The sequence below is a fragment of the Papio anubis genome, unplaced genomic scaffold (assembly GCF_008728515.1).
Source record: "Papio anubis isolate 15944 unplaced genomic scaffold, Panubis1.0 scaffold20, whole genome shotgun sequence".
Taxonomy (NCBI): domain Eukaryota; kingdom Metazoa; phylum Chordata; class Mammalia; order Primates; family Cercopithecidae; genus Papio; species Papio anubis.
The window spans coordinates 718,693-743,373 of record NW_022162022.1 but is presented as its reverse complement, the minus strand read 5'-3'; the positions used below and the strand labels follow the sequence as shown (position 1 = coordinate 743,373).

The window sequence follows — 24,681 nt, the reverse complement described above, 5'->3', positions numbered from 1 at the left end:
TCACACTTCCATCTCCCAGGCTCTTATCTCACTGGTCCCACCTTCTGTCCTCTATCTGTCCCTTTTTTATATAACTTTGTATACAGTATTAACTGCACTTCTTTCAAACATTGTCTTTTGTACTTACCACACACACACACACACAGACACTTCTCACACCCCCATTCTTCACAACTCTGCACTTGTTTTTCTTCTTTTATAAAGACAGTACTTTCAAAACTATTGAACTGAATTGAACAGCATTGATCTGTTCTTTAATTTATTTCAACACACAATTCTTGAGTGCCTATTGGTGCAAACATGGCTCCAGGTAATAGCGGCACGGGTGGCACCATGAAGAACATGGGAGGGATAACATGAGGTCCAAGCATAGGGTTTGGAATAGACAAACCTGGGTTTGGATCCCAACTTTGACATCTTTTGTCTGTGTGATGCTGGTCAAGTTACCCATCCTCTCTGTGTTTCACTTTTTGCATTTTCCAATGGGAATAATTATAGTACCTATGCCACAGATTTGTTGTTTTGGATTAACGAATTGGATGGCTGCAAAGTGTTTGGCATTGTACTTGGCATACGGTAAACTTTCAATAAATGTTGGTGATGAAATAGGGCATAAGTTCTGCCCTCCAGGAGTCTGGAGTCCATTGTGAATAAGATAGACATCCGAGTCACACAGTTACAGTAGTTAGTGGAATAAAGGTTTAAGCAAGGTATTACGGAAATGTAGAGGAGATTGATTCTGATTGAGAAATTTGGGGATGGTTTTGCAGACTGGGTATTCCTTCAACAGGCAGCTATTGCGATCAAGGCATATCACTGAAGGAGAAGGGAGAAGAGGGATAAACACTACAATTGGGAGCAGAAGACTTGGGTCACTAGCTGTGCTACCTTGAACAAATCACTTGAACTTTCTGAGCCCAAGTTTCTTTTCAGTAAAATGGGGAGAATATTACCAGCTCTGCGTGCATCCCAGTATTGGTATCAAATGAGACACTATGTAGAAAGGGCTTTGTAATTTCTGAAAATTAAAAGTGTAGTTGTGATGGTGGTGATGATAGAATAAATAGTTTTTATTGTCAGGCTAGTGGAAATCAACTTATATCCATTCATTCATACTCTCTTGGCTTGCTCCCCTTGTGGTTAATGGTATGCCTTTGCAAGTCATCTGGCCAGTATTTCTGTTGACAAAAATGTTTTGACAAAGTCTACTCTTAATTTCCCTGCATGCAAACAGAGGCAAGCAGTACACCAGATAGATCATTCAAAAGAACAGATAATCAAAACATCACTTCTGTTTAGCGCTGAAATGCGAAAAGGAAGGAGTGCACAGAAGGAGGCCTTAGATCACCTACCAAGTGAATAATTAAGAATTAACTTGAATAAGAACTTGTGAAAATCACTATGCAAATAGGGATCACACCATGGTATGGATCTAAAAATCCAAGATGGCAAAGCAAGCTGATTTCAGCCTTTAGAATAAATACTCTCTGTAATCTTCTGTCTCTATCATCTTTGAGGAAACTGCTACATCTAAAGCATTCGAGCAAAATTTGGTTTTGTCTCTCAGGCCTGCAATTTTGCAGCTTGCTCTGTTCTGGATGGGCTGTGCACATACCTTCAAGCAAATTGTTGGAATCGCTCCCAGTTCGCTCAGCCAGCTGACTCCATTACAAAGGAGGATTTATCTTTTTTTCCCTCTTTGTCCAAACTAGAGGACAAAGAGCATGGCAACCAGTGGCTAATCATAGGGCCCACTGGAGCCTGCCCAAAAAAAGAAAAAAGAAGAGTCCCCTCCCAGGGCAGCCCTTACAGTTTCCACATCAGAGGATTGCAAAGAGCAGGTTACCCCATAAGTGGCCCCCTGCAACACCCCAGAAGGCAAAATAACAGCTAGGGTGCCGTCATCCAGGACAGTGACCACAAAGTCTGGGTACCAGTGCTGCTGCTCTAGTGCAGCCTTCCATATAGACCTATATCTTTAGGGTCCTCATTTTAAAATTACATGTTGGATGGGCCATCATTTGGGGGGATTAACTTAGCATTACACCATGTGCCTGAGAGTGTTTAGGTTCATCTGATGGTAAAGCGTAGGAAGGTAATAAAACAACTCTGAAATAATAATAATAAGCCACAGGAGGAGGGTCTTCATGGCGGGAAGCATATGCAGATCTCTTTGCATATGAACCCTGTAACTTGCTGGGTGATATCAGGCAAGTCACTTAACCTACTAGTTTCTTCATCTACAAAATGAAGATGATAATAGTAGTAACTATCTCAGAGTTGTTTGGAAAGGAATAAAATGCAACACAGTCCCTGGCACCCAAAGAGTGTGCAATAAATAGTAACTGCTAAAATAACTCCCAGGCATCTCAAAATACTCAATTTGTTTTGCATGACTAGGCCCATTTCCAAAAGTTGCATAAATATACTGCCTACAGAATGCAGTTCTTGTTACTTGGCTAATGTCACATTAAAGCCAGCAGCAGAACTGTAATCGGTCATGACCCCCCATTGCAATGCAGCTTGTCTTCACCTTTCAAAAGTCAGGGGTAAGCAACTTCTGTCTCAGTTTTAATACCATCAGCCTAATTTCTCAGATTTTCTATAGCTGCTGATCTTGAGAATCTTTGAAGCTTCGGGGAAATCACATGGGTGATTTGACCTTAAATCTCATGCCACTAGCAAAAGATTAATTGCTAAGACCTGGAAAGGGGCCAGACAATTCTGTGTAGCTGAATAGCAGCATCGTCTAGGGATGTGACTGTCCTGACAGATTTAGTTAGTACATAATTGATAAATCTAGAGTTTGTATAGCTTCGCTTAACAGATAGATAAGGCAATGGGCTCCGAAGGTTGACATTTACAGAAGCTCTCCCAGTGTTTTGTAACACTGAATCTAGGTTTTCTATCCTCTTCCTCTGAACATTGCTCATTTTCTAAGGCTCTGTTCTCAGCAGGCAATAAGATGAGGTTATCTGACAAGAGGGCCACCTCACCCAGTGTAAGCAAGAAGCAAGAAGCCTCCTAAGTGTAGCACTGTCATGTGACTGCTTTGAAAGTCTTACTTACCCGGATCCAGTGTGGGGTGAGGTCAAAGAAAGATCCAGCACATTACATAGCAGCTAGGAAATTTTCGTCACAATCAGAATCTAAAAAAGATAAAAGGCAGCCAGATACAACATGAAAGCTTGGATAGTGTGTCTAAACCTTGGGCAGGAAATTTTGCGCTGCTTGACTCCTGTTCCAGACTAAAACGTGTCATAAGACCCCTTTTAGCAATGTGAACTCTGACAGGCACCCAGAAACCTCAGCTTTTATTTCTTTGACTTTGGTCACCCACTCCACAAAGTATTTTGCTTATTGAAAGGAATGGTGGTGAATGCTTTCCATTGTAATTTGTATCCAACGCCTATGGAGTTTATTGTAAGATTTTGTTATCTTCTCTTAATTCTTGCTGTCTAGTTTTATGTTTCAATTCATGAAGCATTGTTGTGTGGCTGATATATACCCAGTGTACTTCTGTAATTTTGTCACTTCCAGTTGTAAAACATCTGACCCACTAGCTTAGGTCAGTAAATCAGTGGCTTACAGTGTGAAAGATTTTCTGTTTGTTTGTTTTTGCATGGTAGTGAATAAGAATGGCATTAAATAGCTTCTCTTGCCCTCACAAAAAAAAATGTAGTAACTTTATGTATCACAACCTAACACATAGAGCTATTTTTTTAAGCTAGTTGTGACAACTTTCTGAATACAATTTACTAAGATATATTACTTTTTATTTTTTCTTTTGGAGACAGGATCTCACTCTATTGCCCAGGCTGCAGTGCAGTGGCATGATCATGGCTCACTGCAGCCTCTACCCCCCAGGCTCAGGTGATCCTCTCACCTCGGCCTCCCAAGTAGCTGGCACTACACACCACATCCGGCTAATTTTTGTATCGTTCATAGGGATAGATTTCCACCATGTTGCCCAGGCTGGTTTCGAACTCCTGGGCTCAAGCGATACACCCGTCTTGGCTTCCCAAAGTGCTGAGATTACAAGCACGAGCTACCTCACCCATCCAAAATATATTACTTCTATTAAAAGATAATATATAAAAATCATTTAGAAAAAATATACTATGTATAAACAATTATCTTATCACATACATACCATTTTAAATATTAAAAGTTTATAAGATTGTTTCTAGAAACTTTGTAGCTCTGAGTTAAGTGGGTGATTTGTCTTCTTTCATCAGAGGAATTAGAGAGATTAGAACAGGAGAGACTAGCATTGGAAGCGACTATCAAAGACAATGAGTGTGAAGAGGAAAGTGGAGGCATCCGAGGCTTGTTTAAAAAAGCTGGCAAGTTGAATATTACCAAGACAACGCCTAAAAAAGGTAAGTACTTTTTAAAATTTGCAAGAAAGTTTATAAGATAAGTCACTATTTGAGCATCTAGAAAGAGTCCGAAGTCAGCATCTAAGATGTTGGGGGCATTGAGTGCAGGTAGGAACTGAAAGGTTTCTCTCCAGAAGGTAGTATAGATAAACGGTAGCAGCTATTGTCATTTATCAACCTCATTAAGTACTTTGTACCATCTTACTGCCAAAAATTATTTTTAAAATGTAATATTTGGTTTGGAAGTCAAATAGTGCTTAAGCAGATTGCATGCCATGAAACAGAAGTTTCTCAGTTAAGATGGAAAGGGGATAGAAATTTAAGAGTCAGTACCCAAACCGTCTTATCCACACATACCCTTACCTTTCAGACATTTCAGGGAACTGAAATATGACTATTACATGCAAATACGGTATCCAGCTGGAACGCTGATTTCAAAAAAAGCATCTTTATCACAAACCAGAATGCAGGACTTAGAACTTTATTGATACTCACTACCTGTAGATTTCATCTAAATCGTACATTTATATGTGAACTTATGGTATGCAGTCCTGGGACAGAGGATCAGAGGTTGGGAGAGCTCGTTACACGTTTTATAAACAGATGATTCAAACGTTTGGATTTTTGAAAATTACTTTCCGAAACGTTACGGGTTTGAGTTTAATGAGGTCCACAGTGACCTCTGCTGGTCCAAAATCAGAGTGTTAGCAGGCATTTATTTATGCACGAACGTCCTGTAGTTACTGAAGTCACACTCTGGTGTGAGGCCAGGAAAAGATGGTTTCTCTGGGAGGGTCTCCAAGTCAAACAGCAGGATCCAAGTGGAGACTTAGCAGGCTTCTGGTCTAGGTTGACCAGGGCCAACCCTTCAAAGAGGCTCTTCGACAAGGCCATCTCCCACCCCATAAATGGGTTGTCTGTTTGCTTTCCTACTATAGCCCAAAGATGAAATTTCACCTATAATAGTTTTATACATCTACAGAGAATGATGGGAAATCCAGATATTGCCCCACTTCAGATACTCTGGGTACTGTCGAGTTCCTGGGATAACCCCATGGGCCGTGGCCTACTCCTTACAGTTCACCTTAAAATGACATAGATGATGTGTTTGAATTCAAGCTGAAGCTACATCAGGGTGAAAATATTTAAATAAGACTGTTCTGGATGCTAACTACTACTTCTTTTCTTTCTAATTATTTGGTTTAACTGTAAAAAAAAGTTAACAATCCATTAAATCTGCTCTATTAAGTGGTACAGTCTGGAAAATAATGGAAAATTCAAAAGTCATAGCCCAACAGTGTGGTCTAACTAGAGAGAGGGAAGCATTAATATCCTTATTATGACAGCAGGACTTGTTATTTATTCTGGAAGCTTATTTTTGCATCACAATACTTGTTTTGGCAAAAATATACTCTTCCAAAAGTCAACATGTCAAATTGTTCAGAAAAGAAAAGTAATAATGTTATATACTGTTTTAATATCTAGAAGTTTAAACATAGCTCTAAAGTGGGCTCATTCACTACTCTAGGCTTCCGTTATTGTCAACTCTTGAGTTCTAGACCAGAACCAATCCTGCCCCCAGGCACCTGAGTATGAACAGGAGGCCTCTGGATACTTTGACTTGTCTGTAGGTGAGGGCAGAGCTTGGTCCATTTTGTAAATAAATTTTTCTCCCTCAGCAGTCCCAGGGATGTAAAAACAATATCAGATCATTGCTTCAGAACTGACAGACCCTAAACACAGAAACAGCAAAAGATAAAACAAAGCATCTTCAGAACCTCTTAGATCAGAGAGGAAGCTCTGAAGAGGCTGTCAGCCCTCCTCTAAGCACCAGGCTGACACCACCTCTTTGAAAGAGAGCAATAAAGTCATGACTTTCAAAGACACAGATATGAGAAATACTATGTACACTGTGGCAAAGAAACCCCTCTTGGCAAACAGGAACAGGTCCGGCTCCAACACTGGCCGAGTTCCCTGGTACACTTTCATTGTATCCATGTTAGGATAGAAATTGCATTTTAAAAAATTTTAACTGTTTTATATGCACCCTGAATTATAACTCGAGTAAAGATGTTTTTATTTCCATATTTTCTAGCTTTTTTTTTTTTTCATCTAATTCACAAAGATTCAAATAGCTCAAAGGGCTTTACTTTAGCTTCACAAGATTCCTTGAAAAGAAAGCAGAGGAGTAAGCCAGGCCGACTAAGGGACCAAATAGTCACAGAGTTCAAGATGCACACGGTCCCTGGCAAATTTTAGAAACCAGACATGAATGGAACTTAAACCAAAGTAGTGCTTCACACATCAATTCCTTAATGAAAGGATATTTCTGATTCTATAGCTTATTTCCAGAAAACCACTTACCACATGTGAAGTAAATATAAAAATATTAATACTATTAAGTTGATTTATATCTGAGATTTGGGGAAATGGGGATTTCTGGCTAGTAGCATTGCTGCATGCCTCAATAATAACTCCACTCTGAGACAGATTGCTAAAGGTCTGAAAAAACCCATTGTTTTTTAATAAAAACTATAATCATAAAGCTGTTTTACTTAACTATTGACTGTCAATATTTTATTTAACTATTGAAGGTGGTCTAAATTATTCTGGGATTGGACTTTTATCTCTGCCTTTTGAAGAATAGAGTCGCTATTTATTTTAGGTATAATAAACACGAATCTGTGACCTTTTCTCTATTTTCATCAGTAGATTGATTGGAAAGTTATTTTGCTTCTGCCCTCAGAAGCAAACAGATGCATCAATTCCTCCTTCATTTCAGATGGCAGCATTAACACAATCCAGTCGATGCATGTGGGAGAGTTCAACCAGAAACTGGTGGAAGCCAGCACTCAATTTAAAAAGAAACAAGAAAAAGGCACAATTGATGTTTGGTGGTTGTTTGATGACGGAGGTAAAAACTTTCAGAAAATACACTAGGGACAAGAATTTCTATCTTGATCAACTTAACAAACTGCATGAGAAGGTATATGGGAACAATGCTGGTTAAAGAATAATGTTTCTGTGTTCTCCAAAGATTGTAACTTAATTAAGAGCTATCAGTGTGGGAATGAATAAAGATATAAAGCTATTCATTTCCTCCCATTTAGATATACTCATCGTGTCATAATTCACTCTTTATTCCAGGGTTAACACTTCTTATCCCCTATATCTTGACTCTCAGAAAAAAATGGAAAGACTGTAAATTAAGGATCTATGTCGGAGGAAAGATCAACCGCATTGAAGAAGAAAAAATTGCGTAAGTAGTTTACCACCCACATGTTAGGTCATTTCAGAGGTTTGTTGCTTTAATGCTTTCATTTTAATAACTTTAAGTGTCTCTGAGACACAGTAGACTTAAAGACAAAGCCACCAGGATAGGCCTCGTGTTTACTTGGTTTTCTGGTCAGTAAATTATTTTCATATTTTTCCTGATCACTGTCTTCAAGCAAGACCTCTTATCTTCTGTCACAAATGCTTTCCAAAAGGAAGGTGCCACAGAAGCCTCATCGCAAGTCCTGAGTAGGAGCTTCATTATCTCATATAATGCTTATTTTGTTCTGACCAGTAAAGGCATCCAAGAAAAGAAGAGCCTGAATGAAATTCGGGTCCAGTTGCTTTTTCTGTGGGAATTCAAACCTCCTAATTCATGGCAGTCACTCTTAGCACAGCATATGTAAAAGAGAACTAAATGGAGAGACTGCACCTGGGTTCTAGCCCCAGCTCTGCCATCAAGGAGCTGTAGGACTTTGCAACAGTTGCCATACACATCTGGGTCCCCAGTTTCTCCTTTGTAGTTTGAAAGAGTTTAAAGGGATGACTGTAGAGAGCTCTTCTAATTTAAATTTAAAAAAAAAAAAAAAATCCCACAGTGTAAGTCTGTATCTTTCTCATTAATGTAGCCATTGAGAGCTGATGCCAGGTGTGAGAAGAATAAGCATGCTGAGAACATGACACATCTAGAGGTCTCTGGTGGAAATTCAGAAAACCACCTTCAGCACTTAGTCCCTCATGGCACTGAGGGACTAAGCTCCGAGTCCTTCCTGGAACCAGCACTTCCAGAAGTCACAAAATAATGACAGGCTTTATTCAGTAATTTTTAATATTTTCTCTTCCCTCTTAGGATGTATTGTGCTGTGAATGTGGTATACATATATATATACCCATACACACACACAGACGCACATATAGTTATAAATTGCTACATTGTTACATTCTGAGAAATGTGTCAGGCAATTTCATATTGTGCAAACATCAGAGTGTACTTACACAAACCTAGATGGTATAACCTACTACACACCTAGGTTATATGGTATACCCTGTTGCTCTAGGCTACAAATCTGAACTGAATACTGTAGACAACTGTAACACAGTGGTAAATATTTGTATATCAAAACATAGAAACGGTATAGTAAAAATACAGCATAAAAGATAAAAAATGGTCCACTTGTATTGGGCACTTACCATGAATGGAACTTGCAGGACTGGCAGTTGCTCTGGGTGCATCACTGAGGGAATGTGAGGCCCCAGGACATGACTACGCGACTGTAGATTTTATCAACACTGCATACTTGGGCTACACAAAATTTATACAAAAATATTTTTCTTCAAAGCTGGACCTGAGAATAAAAAATATTTTTCTTTAATAATAAATTAACCTTATCTTACTGTAACTTTTTTACTGTATAATTTGTAAGCTTTTGACCCTTTTGTAATAACACCGAGCTTAAAACATATTGTACAGCTGTGCAAAAGTGTTTTCTTATATCCTTATTCTATAAGCTTTTTTCTTTTTTATTTTATTTATTTATTTATTTATTTTTTTTGAGACGGAGTCTTGCTCTGTTACCCAGGCTGGAGTGCAGTGGCCGGATCTTAGCTCACTACAAGCTCTGCCTCCCGGGTTTACGCCATTCTCCGGCCTCAGCCTCCCGAGTAGCTGGGACTACAGGCGCCCGCTACCTCGCCCGGCTAGTTTTTTTGTATTTTTTAGTAGAGACGGGGTTTCACCGTGTTAGCCAGGATGGTCTCGATCTCCTGACCTCGTGATCCGCCCGTCTCAGCCTCCCAAAGTGCTGGGATTACAGGCTTGAGCCACCGCGCCCGGCCATTTATTTTTTTTTTTTTTTGAGACGGAGTCTCGCTCTGTCGCCCAGGCTGGAGTACAGTGGCCGGATCTCAGCTCACTGCAAGCTCCGCCTCCCGGGTTCACGCCATTCTCCTGCCTCAGTCTCGCGAGTAGCTGGGACTACAGGCGCCCGCCACCTCGACCGAAAATTTTTTGTATTTTTAGTAGAGACAGGGTTTCACCGTGTTAGCCAGGATGGTCTTGATCTCTCGCCCGTCTCGGCCTCCCAAAGTGCTGGGATTACAGGCGTGAGCCACCGCGCCCGGCCTGCTTTTTTCTATTTTTTCTTTTTAAATATTTTTGTTAAAAACTGAAACACACACACACACATTAGGGTAGGTCTATCCAGGGTCAGGATCATCAATATCACTGTCTACCACCTCCACATCTTGTATCCCACTGGAAGGTGTTCCAGGGCAATAACAGGCATGGAGCTGTCATCTCCTATGATAACAATGCTTTCCTCTGGAATATCTCCTAAAGGACCTGCCTGAAGCTGTTTCTCAGTTCACTTTTTTTAATAAGTAGAAGAAGTACACTCTAAAATAATAATAAAAAGTATAGTATGTAAACACATAACTAGTAACAGTCATTTATTATTGTTATCAAGTGCATATCAAGTACATATCAGGTATTACGTACTGTACGCAATTGTATGTGCTGTATTTTTATATGACTGGCAGTGCAGTAGGTTTGTTTACACCAGCATCACCACAAACGTGTGAATAATGCTGTGAATAATGGCTGTGCTATGCCATTATTACAACAATTAGGACATCACTAGGTGATAGGAATTTTTCAGTTTCATTATAATCTTATGGGACCACGATCGTACATGCAGTCTGTCATTGACCAGAATGTTATTATGTGGTGTATGACTGCATATATATTATACGTATATGCATATATATCTTTTCAATCAAATCAATATGATATGTATATACTAATATATATATTCAATTGTACTTCAGGAGGATCATATTAACATGGAAACTAACATAATGTCTATAATATTTTATATTAGAGCTGCCAATATTTTATTGGGACAATTAGTATAATTTGAAAATGTTTTGTGGCTTAAGTAGTATGGCATCAATGTTAAATTTTCCAATTTCAAAAATTGTGCTCTCTTTATATAAGAGATTGTCCTTGTTCTTAGGAACTGCTCACTGAAAAATTTAGGGGTAAAGGTGCCTAATATCTGCAACTGACTTTAAAAGATTAGAGTAGATAGGTAGATAGATAGAGATAGAAGTAAATAGATAGATAAATATAAAGAGAGAGAAACAAAATGGTAAATCAAATGGGACAAAATATAAACAACTGGTGAATCTGGGAGTTCTTTGTATTATCTTAAACACTTTTCTGTAACTTTGAAATTATATCAAAATTATCAGTTGCCAGGAAAAAACCTCATATATATATATACAAGCCATATACATATAAGGCTTATATATATGAGGTTTTATAATATACACGATGGTTTATAATGTTATAATATGTTTATATATTATATAATTTATATATAATATATGTTTATGTATAATTAATCATATAATTTATCATATTATGATATATTGTATGATAACTGTCAGTAGTTTGTCAGTAACTATAAAAATTACACCAATATTATAGTCCATAAGTATTAAGACTTGCTGTCTTTCAAATAACAAGAAACGTGGACAGATTTGCATTCTGTTCCCTGTGACATAAATGCAGGGTTGGATTGGCTGTTGCCAGTGTCTGCACCTACAGGGATTTCTTTATGCCTTCAGTGAAATAGCTTGGTCCACACTTAATGTGTTCATCAGGTACTGTAATGAAAATCAAATACCAACCAAAAAGCCTCTGTCTGAAAGCTAAGCTGAAATAAGACATGATTGCTTTTGATATCTTAACTCAAACACAAAACTCTTTGATTGAAAATAGTTAAATATGCAATGATGAAGTATTTTCCTTTCATATTTTCAGAATGGCTTCCCTTCTGAGCAAATTTAGGATAAAATTTGCAGACATCCACATCATTGGTGACATCAACATTAAGCCAAACAAAGAGAGGTATGAAATATTTAACAAGATCCATTGATTACCCATGGACTCTCTCATTCTCTTTTGTGTTGATTATCAAACAGTAAAAATGTTATGTATTTACTGCAGTGACTTCTTGATGGGATCTAATAAGAAGGGCCTTCAAATAATCATGACAGAACTAACAAGTACATTCTAAAGGGAAGAAAAGCTTTTACAGTGAAGACAAGCCTGAGAGGGAGAATTGTTGAAACAGATTAGTTCGTACGTTAGAATTGCCCTTCCTGTTCTTGGTTTCTATGGTGGCAAGAGTAGCAGGAAGCGCAAGGTCATACTATTCTGACCAGAGCCATCAGGGCAAGTTTTGTTATTCAAAGTTACTCATGGAGCAGCCTGGATGGGGAGCTCTGATGGAGAAGATGTGGAAACAGCTCGTGTCTTCTCGGCACATGGACAATACCAACTCCCCAGGGTCATTTTAGCTTTTAGGCACTAAAGGCCCAACAGGTAAGGCCTGTGAATTTTGCGGGGATGTCTAAAACTATCTGAAGCCTGGAAAAGAAATGTATTGGCTCCAAAATAAAAAAAGAAAATGACAAAATCAAAGTAATCATTTAAATATCTTCAAAATGTGACATTATTTTAATCCTCATTAATTGTTATATTTATCAACTCCATTAGTGTCTTTGTCAGCTCAGGCTGCTATACCAAAATGCCATGGACTGGGTGGATTAAACAACAGACATTTATTTCTCACAGTTCTGGCGAAGTTCTGGGAAGTCCAAGTTCAAGGCGCTAACTTACTCAATTTCCTTTGAGGGCCCTCTTGGTGGTGTGCAGATGGCCGCCTCCTTGCTATGTCCTCACATGGTGGAAAGAATTCTCTCTTTCTCTTCCTATAAGAGCACTAATCCTATAATAGGGAACCTACCCTCATGAACTCATCTCAACCTAATTACCACCCAAAGGCTTCACCTCCAAATACTATCACATGGAAGTTAGGGCTTTAACACATGAATTTGGGTGGGGGGACACAAGCATTCAGCTTATAACAATGATATTTTTGGGGTTTTTTTTTTGAGACAGGGTCTCACTCTGTCACCCAGGATGGAGTGTAGCAGTGCAATCTCAGCTCACAACAACCTCTGCCTCCTGGACTCAGGTCATTCTCCCACCTTGGCCTCCTAGGTAGCTGGGACCACAAGCATGTGCCACCACACCTGGTTAATTTTTTGGTAGAGACGGGCTTTCGCCATGTTGCCCAGGCTGGTCTCAAGCCCCTGAGCTTGAGTGATCTGCCCGCCTTAGCCTCCCAAAGTGCTGGGATTACAGGCATGAGCCATCACACCTGGCAACACTGATATTTGAAAACACTTGTAGGCTAGATCTTCACAGTAGTTTGCAAGGGTGCAAGAAGATTGTTTAGAAACCATGGCCAATTATAAATTAAATTAAATATTTAGAGTTATCATTTAACAATTACAAAATGTTTTCAATTATTTATAGTCTAAAATCATATTTTCTGTTGCACTCAGATGCAATTTAATACATTTGATTTCGTGTGGAGTGGGGCCTCCAAGAGGAATCATACAGAGGGATGTGAAGGTCCCAGAATGGCTTAGATTATCACGGTTCTGTCAGATCTCTTCCCTTTTCTGTTGACCATCATTTCTTCCTCCTTTTGTACTTCTTTTTTTGTTTTTTTTTTAAATGGAGTCTCGCTCTGTTGCCAGGCTGGAGTGCAATGGTGCCATCTTGGCTCACTGCAACCTCCGACGCCCTGGTTCGAGGGATTCTCCTGCCTCACTCAGCTGCTGAATAGCCGGGATTACAGGCACGCACCACCACGCCCAGTTAATTTTTGTATTTTTTTTTTTTTTTTAGTAGAAACGGGGTTTCACCATATTGACCAGGATGGTCTCGATCTCCTGACCTTGTGATCTGCTTGCCTCAGCCTCCCAAAGTGCTGGGATTACAGGTGTTAGCCACCACACCCGGCCCCTTTTGTACTTCTTGATGGATTATAATTCCATGTTTTTCAAGGCTTCTTGACTCTTTCCTTCTTTTGATTTATTGCTATTCTATATGAGCTTAATAACTAACTGAAAATTATTCCAATTTAAGATGCATTCTTACTGATCAAACAAACTTGAATTTCATATTCTTTGAGGTTACTCATGATCCTTTCAAGGCAGTGGGTCAGTTAAAATGGTTTTACAAAACACCTTAACTGCAAGGCGTGGTGGTTCACACCTGTAACCTCAGCACTTTGGGAGGGCAAGACAGGAGGATTGCTTGAGCCCAGGAGTTCCAGAGCAGCCTGGGCGACATACCAAGACCCCCCAAAATAGAAAAAATTCACCAGGCTTGGTGGTGTATGCCTGTAGTCCTAGATACTCAGGAGGCTGAAGCAGGAGGATCACATGAACCTGGGATGTCAAGGCTACAGTGAGCCATGATCACCCCACTGCACTGCAGGCTGGGTGACAAGAGTCTCTTTTTTGAGACCCTGTCTCAAAAAAAAAAAAAAAAAGAAAAGAAAAGAAAAAAGAGCCGGGCACGGTGGCTTATACCTGTAATCCCAGCACTTTGGGAGGCCGAGGCAGGCAGATCACCTGAGGTCAGGAGTTCGAGACCAGACTGACCAACATGGTGAAACCCTGTCTCTAATAAAAATACAAAAATTAGCCAAGCGTGGTGGTGGGCACCTGTAATCCAAACTACTCAGGAGACTGAGGCAGGAGAATCACTTGGATCCGGGAGGTAGAGGTTGTGGTGAGCCGAGATTGTACCATTGCATTATAGCCTTAGCAACAGAGCGAGACTCCATCTCAAAAAAAAAAAAAAGAGGGAGAGAAAAGAAATAAATTAACTGTCATAAGAAAGCTATAATCGACAGGGTGAAACTGGTTATTACTTTGTGATATTTCTTTACATCATACTCTAATGCATTATATTCTTGTATTTCTATAGTTATAAATGCATAAGAAAAACTAAGAACGCATAATTCTCATTGACAAATGTAATTAACATTCTGATATTAACTGGGTTGTCATACGGTAATCTCTGGTAGCCTTCCACTTTTTATTCAAAGAATTTCCATTCTCTATATCATTGCATTTTGGTATTTGCAGCGATATAATCAAACAAGCTCATCATATGGCTCTAATTGGTAGAAATACATCCTCTTTCATATCAGCAAGTCCAACAATTCCTTAGTACATGCCACTTAGCAATAGGGCATAGCCGGCCAGTGCTCTGCAAGATAGGGCCATTTTCTGTTGTCTAGTGGGTAGTCACTGTGTCTTCTACTGACTTTGGATTTCCTATAAGCCCTACTGAACATGAACTATCCACCCTTTTTTTTTTTTTTTTTTTTTTTTTTTTGAGACAGGATCTCACTGTCATCTAGGCTAGGTTGCAGTGGTACAATCATAGCTCATCATAGCCTCTAACTTCCGGGCTCAAGAGATCCTCCTGCCTCAGCCTCTTGAGTAGCTGGGTCTACAGGCATGAGCCACTACCCCCAGCTTTTTTTCTGGTAAAGAAAAAGTCTCACTATGTTGCCCTGACTGGTCTCAAACCCCTGGGCTTAACTGATCCTGCCACCTTGGCTTCCCAAAGTACTGGAATGACAGGCATGAGCCAGCACACCTGGCCTCACCCACTTCTTGTAGCCAAATTCTCCTTGTGGTTGTTGGTCTTATCCTTAGCTAAGCATTACCAGTGTTTGCTGACATTATCAATGTTTTGCTGACTAATTTGTGCCTATATTTCTTTGTCTCTTTACTTGTCAGTCTAGTTTTCTCAACCCAAGTCCTTATATCCTTCTCCTTCTTTCATACTAGTCTGTCCAGCTGCCATGGTCACCACCCTGCATAGCCATCCTTTCTGTCCTATTGCTGAGGCTGATGTACCTCTTCCATTAACCAAGCCTCTTTTTTCTTTGAATACTTTTCGTAGTCTGGACACTCTTCTTCTTACTACTCTGACCTTTGTCCCAGGATGTCCTCTTCTGATGTCCACTGTGTTCATTTGGTGTTTGTCACATGTCCTCATTATCCTGGAATAAAGAGAATTAATTTTTTTTGTCAGGAAATCAATTAGTTTTCAAAATTTTGGAGGTTTTCTCTCTGTTGTTTCAAGGTATTAAGGAAAATGCAGAAAAAAAAAATCCATTCTTACTAAAATAAAAGAATCCTTGTGACCAATATACCCTGCTGACGAAACAGGAGGCCACCAGAAGGAGTGTGCTGGAAGAGCCATCCTCTTCTCTTCAGCCTCCTGCCACAGTGATGTCATATTACTTTATAAAACAGTCCCTATCTGATGTTGGCAATGGCTGTTCCAATACTTGAAAGTAACCCTAATGTAGAACACAGTACGGTCATTCAGTAAATCTCACAGATGGCCACTAGTAGCGCATCTGGCATATTTGTAATACCTTAATTAAGGCAACTCCTCTGGATGGTCTAATCAGAGAAAGAGAACTCTTCCTCTGGGCTGATGCAGCCCCAGACCCAGGAGCTAACGTTTAGAAAATAGAGCACTGGCTCAATTTCAGCTCCCACCTGGACCTTGGCCAGGCAGCTCCTACCTACTGTTAACAACTATCCCCTGATCACTATTCTTTCTTGGTCACCAGGTGATACACAATATGTCAAAAATAGCTTGTCAATGATTTCCATGTTGGAGGCTAATTTTAAATGCCCTCAAATTGCCTTTAATAAATCTTTCAACTACCCATAAAACATCAGTAAGTCTTGATGGAGGAATTTTATCATAGAAACATTATCTATAAACATGGTAGGGCAAGGGTGAAAGGGAGTATAAAAGCAAAGTTAATGAGAAAATAATTGAGCCAGGAGAAACTGAAAAGCTCTTGTGCTTAAATTCCATTTTTTATTGTATAGACTGAATTAAAAGTCTTAGGACAAAAAGACAACAATCTTTATGTGGAAATCAAAGAGAAACTAGAAGCAATTAAGTAGGTAATTTAGTTTAAAGATGCTAGAGTAGTCCCAGAAACAATTGGTACATTACTTTGAGAGAAGAAATTTTATGTGGACTTGGGGGGAAAATATTATGCAATTTTAAAAATTTTAAACTTTGTTATGAGGAACAAGGATGGGGAAGGCAGCAGTTAATTTTAACAATTGAATTCTTATTTATATTTAATAGCATGTAACACTTGGCTTATTCTAGAGTCAATTAAAAATACTTATAAGGAAAAAATCAGATTTAATGAGAATCAAAATAGAAATCTTGAGCTACGTCAGGATCCCCTAGTGAAAAGAATGAAAAATAGCCAGTTCAAAGATGATCCAAAGGATAGACAAATCAAAGATGAACACAGAGAAGGAGCAGTAAGTGTTCAAAGACAAAAATGGGCAAATACAGCCCCGTTATCATCCCATGTCACTTAGCATGTTTCAATTGCAAGTAAAAGAAAACTTAACTCACAGTGATTTAGACAATAGGAATTACTTTCATATGTAACTTAAAAATACAATCATATTTTGGATTTCAGGCTAAGCTTGATCTAGGTTAATTTTGTAATCAAGGACTAATTCTCTTTCAGTCTCCCTACTTTACTTTTTTTTTTAATAAAAGCATCCATCAAAGTTGATTTCACTTATAAAAACAAGATGACTGTCAATTGCAACCAGGACTACCTACTCGCTCATGTATGTTCCATAGGAGAGAAAGTTTGTCTCTTCTCAAATTAGTGAGCTCAGGGTCCAGGGCTCCTTTCAGGTTTCACTAACCTAAGCCACTGAGACATTACTGTGGTCAGCATAGTAATGGGTACTTATTGGTTCAAGTTTCCCTATGTTATGTGCCCACCTGGCTAATCACTCTGGAAGAAGACATAGAGTTGTGCTGATTGTCTATGCTGGCAATGAAGTCATTCCCACTGAAACTACAATGAGGAAAACATAGTACAGTTGCTGGGGAAACAACCAGCAACCTCTAGTCCACCTTCTATTCCTTAGGAAACTATTTTTGTACTGTGCTTTCTAACAAGAATTTGGGTTGAGCTGCAAAGAAACTCTCATCCTGATCAAAATAAGTATATGAAGAGCTTAAACAGAAAGCCTCTCCACTGCTAACGTCAATCCTGTGGCTGCTGAGTAAAGTGAACGTCTTGCCTTTCCAAGGCACTGCATGCTTTTCAGAGCACTGTCACCCAAATTATCACAGTGACTCGCAAACCAGTTTCTAGCAGCCATTGTTACTCCCCTTCTAGCAGCCATGGTTACTCCCCTTTTATAGCCTAGAATATCCAGGCCAAGGAGAACAATGCAAGAGCTGGAGCAAGAACCCAGATCCTACTCTCCGAAGCCAGCACCTTTCCATAGTGATGACCACTCCCAGAGGTCTCTAAAGGCACGACACTGTTGAAATAGGAAATCAAAGTTGAAAGAATAATAGGGCCTATCAGTCTTATTCTTTCCCTGTCTTTGCCTACCTTTCTAAATAAGTCAATGCAACAGAAGCCTAACGCATTAAGTATCTTTTCAGTCTCTTAACAAAGGCTCACTAGTAGGGACAATCCTGCTCCTTTGTAATCTCTGCACTTTTATCTGCAAATCCTAAATCAGGCCAGTTGGTGAGATAATTGAACTCATTACTTCATATTTTCATTTCCTGACTTAACAGCATATTGATTCTAATTATTATTCATTCCAAAATTACTAAATTATAACTAAGCTACATTATATAAAACCAAATAAATTGTTCTTGAGATCATCTTAAAGTAGCACACTAGAGACAACTACTGCCGTAAATATAAGTTTTACTTTGTATCATTGTTTTTAAAAATAAATCTTATGAGATTCTTATAAGTAATTTTTAAAATGTTCTGTAGCTCTTAGCTGCTAGTTTTCTCCTCAGCAATTTCTTTTTAAATGTTCTAACATAGTGTCAGATTTTTAGGCATTAAAACATTATTGATTTTTGTTCTTTCTCCTAACATGAACCTGAATAATACTCATTTGAAAATCTCAGACAGCAACATCAAACAACAAAAGGACAAGGGGAGCATTATTTGCAGAAAGCATCCAAATTGTTCTACAATCATTAAACTTGTGGGAGCCCTTGCTGTTCTCCTCCTACCTGCCAGCGGCCTCCTGCCATGAGTGGGAGTTGCCATGTGGACTAAGGGTGAGGGTAGCCATATCCATTTCCTACGTTAATTGATGAATTTCTCCCATAGAGTCTGTACAATAAGCAGGTGGAAACTCATTTGTGTGCTAAAGTATCTACATTACAACTATGTCTTTGACTACACGATGCAGAAAATGTATTTGCAGAACAATTACTACCTATGTGTTTGTGTGATAATATTGAAGATCTAATACCTAATAGGCTAACAAGGCCTCGAACACACTAAAGCCTTTTCTGGGGTAGGGAGGGTGTACTGTAGCCATGGTTTTACTCACAGTAAATTCCCTGCAAAGATAATTCTTAAAAGATTTGCATGATATTCAGCTCTGATTCCACAGCCAGCAGAGCCAGTCATACCTGGGGTATCTGTGAAATAATGAGTTAGTTTCCCACTGTGAGGCCTCCTTTATAATTCAAATTTTAGCTGGAAAGTCTTTGAAGAGATGATTGAACCATATCGTCTCCATGAAAGCTGCAAAGATTTAACAACTGCTGAGAAATTAAAAAGAGAAACTCCATGGAAAATTACAGATGCAGAACTGGAAGCAGTCAAGGAAAAGGTAAGGACTTGTCTTTCTTAATTTTTTTGCTGTCTAACTAGCTGAAAAAGGAAACAGTAGTTGATTTAAAGACAAAGAAGCAATATATTTATTATCAAACGTCATTATTCAAGATCCAAGGTTTCTGCATTTTTCAAGTGCTTTTCAATCATTTACTGGGTATGATTATTTAGAAAACGGTTTCATTTTTCCCATAAGGTCAATTATTTTTTAAAAGTTAAAAAATAGGTTATTGGCACAGATTGTGAAGTCTCCTTTCAAATTTCATTTTAAAGAACAGGAGAGAGACCCATCAGCCTAAAATAATTTGAGTCAATATGTATGCAAAGTTGATAAAGTTAGATGGACTCACAATTTAACACAGTAACAAATAATTTTAAACTGATGAAGAGATGGCTATGAAAAACTTATAAAGGCATCTGAGGAAACATATGATGTGATTGGAACAATGAATATGGAAGCTGGATCCAGCACACATTGTAATATGGATGTAAAAATGGTGAGCCTTTCTAGAGAGTGCAGTAAGATGCTCCCATCTGTGCCTTCTGTCCTGAGCCGAATGAAGTTGGTGATTTTCATGCGCGTCCGTGTGAAGAGACCACCAAACAGGCTTTGTGTGAGCAACAAGGCTGTTTATTTCACCTGGGTTCAGGTGGGCTGAATCCAAAAAGAGAGTCAGCGAAGGGAGATAGGGGTGGGGCCGTTTTATAGGATTTGGGTAGGTAAAGGAAAATTACAGTCAAAGGGGGTTGTTCTCTGGTGGGCAGGGGTGCGGGTCACAAGGTGCTCAGTGGGGGAGCTTTTCAGCCAGGATGAGCCAGGAAAAGGAATTTCACAAAGTAATGCCATCAGTTAAGGCAGGAACAGGCCATTTTCACTTCTTTTGTGGTGGAATGTCATCAGTTAAGGCAGCAACCGGCCATCCGGATGTGTACATGCAGGTCACAGGGGATATGATGGCTTAGCTTTGGCTCAGAGGCCTGACATTCCTGTCTTCTTATATTAATAAGAAAAATAAAACAAAATAGTGTTGAAGTGCTGGGGCAGTGAAAGTTTTTGGGGTGTGGTATGAAGAGATAATGGGCGATGTTTCTCAGAGCTGCTTCAAGCAGGATTGGGGCGTCATGGGAACCTCGAGTGGGAGAGATTAAGCTGAAGGAAGATTTTGTGTTAAGAGGTGATATTGCGGGGTTGTTAGAAGGATCATTGGTCGTATAGAATGATTGGTGATGGCCTGGATGCAGTTTTGTATAAACTGAAAAACTAAACGGAAGACACAAGGTCCAAATAAGAGAAGGAGAAAAAACAGGTATTAAAGGACTAAGAATTGGGAGGACTTAGGACATCCAATTAGAGACAACCTAAGGGGGTTCAGCGTAATTACTTGCTTGGTTGGTGAGTTTTTAGGCTCTACCCAAGTTTTTGGGGTACAGTTCAAGTTGGGCTGGTGTCTGGAATGAGACTGGGACATAATAAAAAGAAGCATCCACACAGGAGCTCAAATGGGCTGGAACCTGTAGCATTCCGAGGACAGGCCGGAATTCTGAGAAGGGAAAGTGGTAAAAGTATTGTCTAGTCCTTTTTAAGTTGGTGACTGAGTTTGGTGAGGTGTGTTTTTAAAAGACTGTTAGTCTGTTCTACTTTTCCTGAAGATTGAGGACAGTAAAGGATATAAAGGTTTCACTGAATACCAAAAGCCTGAAAAACTGCTTGGGTGATTTGACTAATAAAGGCCAGTCCATTATCGGACTGTATAGAGGTGGGAAGGCTAAACTGAGGAATTATATCTGACAGAAGGGAAGAAATGACCACGGTGGCCTTCTCAGACCCTGTGGGAAAGGCCTCTACCTATCCAGTCAAAGTGTCTACCCAGACCAAGAGGTGTTTTAGTTTCCTGACTCGAGGCATGTGAGTAAAGTCAATTTGCTAGTCCTGGGTGGGGGCAAATCCCCGAGCTTGATGTGTAGGAAAGGGAGGGGGCCTGAACAATCCTTGAGGAGTAGTAGAATAGCAGATGGAACACTGAGAAGTGATTTCCTTGAGGATAGATTTCTACGCTGGAAAGGAAATGAGAGGTTCTAAGAGACGGGCTAGCGGCCTTGTAACCTACATGGAAGAGGTTATGAAATGACTACAGAATAGAATGGGCCTGTGAGGCTGGAAGGAGTTATTTTCCTTGGTCTAAGAACCATTTGCCTTGTGTGGGAAGAGAGTAATCCCAGCACTTTGGGAGGCTAAGGTGGGAGGATTGCTTGAGCTCAGGAGTTCAAGGCCAGCTTGGTTAACAGAGTGAAACCCCGCCTCTACAAAAAAAATATAAAAATTAGCCTGGTGAGGTAGCATGTATGTAGTCCCAGCTACTTGGGAGGCTAAGGCAGGAGGATCACTTGAGCCCAGGGGGCAGAGGTGAGCCAAGATCGTGCCACTGTACTCTAGTCTGGATGACAGGAGGGAAACACTGTCTAAAAAAACAAGAGAGAGAGAGAGAAATCTTAGGATGAATGGGTTAATATATTTAAAAGCTCATAACTCTTCAGATAGGATTTTATTTTACTGGAACATGTGGGATTTTGGACAGTGAAGGGAGATAAGGGCCACCCTGAGACCCTGACCCCTGGGGCCCACGAGCCTCAGAGAGCCTCGCTTGGACTGACTGCCCACCATGCCCTACATCAACTACATTAGGAACTGAACTTGGAAAAATTTGAGCAAGAAACACTAAAAGCCTTTTAGATTTAGTGAAAAAAAAGAGATTGAACTAGAATCATCATAAAGTCTGTGTGTCATAAGCTGCCCAGTTCTGACCAAGTTTTATCATATAATTGAGCAAATCACGCATCTGAGCCTTGGTTTCTGAACCAGTGAAATACAATAGTAAATATTACTCTCATCACTGCAAAGTGGTTATTTTTCCAAGTGAGTCTTTTGGTGGCTTTTTAATTGAAGCCAGCCCCCTCTGCTTACAGAATATTCAGAGAGCTTAAAGAAAGGCAGACTAGAATACAATCTATATTCTTAGAGTATCAAATTGGCATCAAGATTCAATCAGGTTTTTTAAACAGAAAACCTATTGCCTCAAACTGGCCATTCCACTGTGCCCATAGCAGGTTCATGAGGCTCCTTGTAGTGTAGGAAGAGGCCAGGGTAGGAGAAAACACCTTCTTTTTGGCATTATCTATGTTGTTTGCTTCCCCTCTCCCTAGAATTTAATAAGCCACTATAGCAAAATGAAAATCTTTGTACTGTGTCTTATTCTTTATATTTCTAAAATTTCTCACGAGGTTTTAAAACACCGTTAAGTTTCTAAGCCTGAAAAAGTAATTGTAATTTTGACACATTTTTTAAGATGAGATTTTCTGCTTGTTCATGATTTGAGAAAATAAATTCTCATTCATAATTCTGGTAGAACTGTACTCAACAAATCTGAATGTTGCCCACAGAGTTACCGCCAAGTTCGACTAAATGAACTCTTACAGGAGCACTCCAGAGCTGCTAATCTCATTGTCCTGTAAGTATCATCGCAGGCATTGAAGAACATTAGAAATAAATCTTAGGCTTAATGGGTTAATCCATTTAAAAGCTTATGACTCTTCAGGTGGGAATTTTGTTTTGTTTTTGTGTGTGTGTGTGTGCGTGTGTGTGGTTTTTTTTTTTTTTTTTTGGAACACGTGGGATTCTTTCTTAGACAGTGAAGGAAGATAAGTGCCACCCTGAGACCTTGACCCCTCAGGCCCATAAGCATCAGAGCCTCACTTGGACTTGCTGTCCGCCATGCCTTCTGAAGAGGTGTGTGCCCATCTAGTAACAGCCACAAGTCAGCCACCACAGCTCACGGGCCCCTTCCCTGGGTGGGTGTCCCTGAGCCACTGTGCCCATGGCAGGTTCACGAGGCTCCCTGTAGTGTAGGAAGAGGCCCAGATGGGAGAAAAAGGCAGAGCCATTTCCATTTTCACTCTTCACACTCTAGCCTTACAACTGTTAGGGTTGCATCTACTGAAAATGTATGTTTGTTTACTTAAAGATTGGTATTTAAACAAGAAAACCTCCAAGTACTTCACATTTATACCTCACGAATTGACTTCTATGTATAAAGATAAATATATCTTCACATAGTGAAGTATCCATCAAAGACATTGTAGAATTGTCTCCTGGATTGGGTGGTAGGATTCCAATAGATGGTTTTGGAGGTTTTTCCCAAATATAAGATATTTAAATTATTGGAAAAAATCATTTATACCAAAAAGGGGGGCAGGTATTAGCTGATCAAATTCCCTATTTAAAGAAAAGTGAAAATGTACATGTTTGTTTTGTCTTTACAATACCTAAGCCTGTTTTTCTGGTTTATAGATAGTATTACCTGAAAAATACATCAGTTTGCTATCTACAGTAAAAATAATTTCAGTGCTTTCATCTTGGGGTGGGGTAAAAGTTAAGGCTGCCAGTTATTAAATAGTTAAGTTATTTAACTATTTAAATTAAAAGTTAAAGCTGCCAGTTATTAAATATTAGTGCTGTTACTACCTATAGTAATTTTCACTTTCATTTTTAAATTTTTCTTTCATGTCATTAGGAGTCTTCCAGTGGCAAGAAAGGGATCCATATCGGATTTGTTGTATATGGCTTGGTTGGAAATCCTCACAAAGAACCTCCCACCTGTCTTACTAGTTAGAGGAAATCACAAAAATGTCTTGACATTTTACTCTTAAAACATGAAAGATTAGAATACATTTTACCTTAATGTATATGCATAATTAAGAAACATGTTCCAGTACTTTATGTTGTAATCTGATCTGTGGATATGCAAACCTCTGGAGATGATCCTACCAGATTCTACATACATTGCATGATTTTTATCAGTTAATGCGAGCTTTTTTTTCTCTTCTCAGCTTAAGGGGTTGTCAAAGCCAACGCTATCCCTAGAAAAACATTTTTGTCACTGCTGTTGATAAAAACGAAAATCAAGGAAATTCATGTTAGCTTATGCTCATGAAAACCACCAATGTGATTGTAAACTTCTCCAGACAAACGTAATCTTTTGTTTCCAGAGTGTTTGCTCCTCAGCCCTGGTATAGGTCTCAGCCCCACAGCAGGATCTCAATAAATGCTTATTGACAGGCTGGCATAGTAACCACAGGTGGTTATCAAAGGAAAAGACCAATAGGCTGGAGAATATAATTATGCTTGGCCCCTCAGATGCTTATACCTACAAAGCAGATTTAAAAATCAATAACTCGGCCGGGCACGGTGGCTCAAGCCTGTAATCCCAGCACTTTGGGAGGCCGAGACGGGCGGATCACAAGGTCAGGAGATCGAGACCATCCTGGCTGACACAGTGAAACCCCGTCTCTACTAAAAAATACAAAAAACTAGCCGGGCGACGTGGCGGGCACCTGTAGTCCCAGCTACTTGGGAG

At 39.5% G+C, this 24,681-nt stretch overlaps 1 protein-coding gene and 1 long non-coding RNA gene across 6 annotated transcripts in view; one reads left to right on the top strand and one right to left on the bottom strand.

The window, feature by feature from the left end:
• Window positions 1–24,044, top strand: part of LOC116268499 (solute carrier family 12 member 1-like) — an 86,281-nt gene extending 62,237 nt beyond the window's left edge. For 4 of the 5 annotated variants that reach the window (XM_031661600.1, XM_031661599.1, XM_031661603.1 and 1 more), the window contains 7 exons: window positions 4,239–4,382; window positions 7,165–7,296; window positions 7,530–7,641; window positions 11,482–11,568; window positions 19,133–19,268; window positions 22,709–22,776; window positions 23,839–24,044. In XM_031661600.1, coding sequence (XP_031517460.1) covers window positions 4,239–4,382; window positions 7,165–7,296; window positions 7,530–7,641; window positions 11,482–11,568; window positions 19,133–19,268; window positions 22,709–22,776; window positions 23,839–23,974 — 815 coding nt within the window. In that variant the 3' untranslated portion in view covers window positions 23,975–24,044. Of the gene's footprint in view, window positions 1–4,238; window positions 4,383–7,164; window positions 7,297–7,529; window positions 7,642–11,481; window positions 11,569–18,549; window positions 18,706–19,132; window positions 19,269–22,708; window positions 22,777–23,838 lie in introns of those variants that run through there. The other variant, XR_004181359.1, reaches the window with a different exon arrangement.
• On the bottom strand, window positions 3,070–15,668 carry LOC103885810. Its single transcript, XR_002523052.2, has 3 exons — window positions 15,532–15,668; window positions 8,847–9,001; window positions 3,070–3,149 (listed from the first exon to the last, which is right to left on the bottom strand). It is a non-coding gene; the product is annotated as an uncharacterized LOC103885810 (long non-coding RNA).
• Window positions 24,045–24,681: the final 637 nt, after the last annotated feature.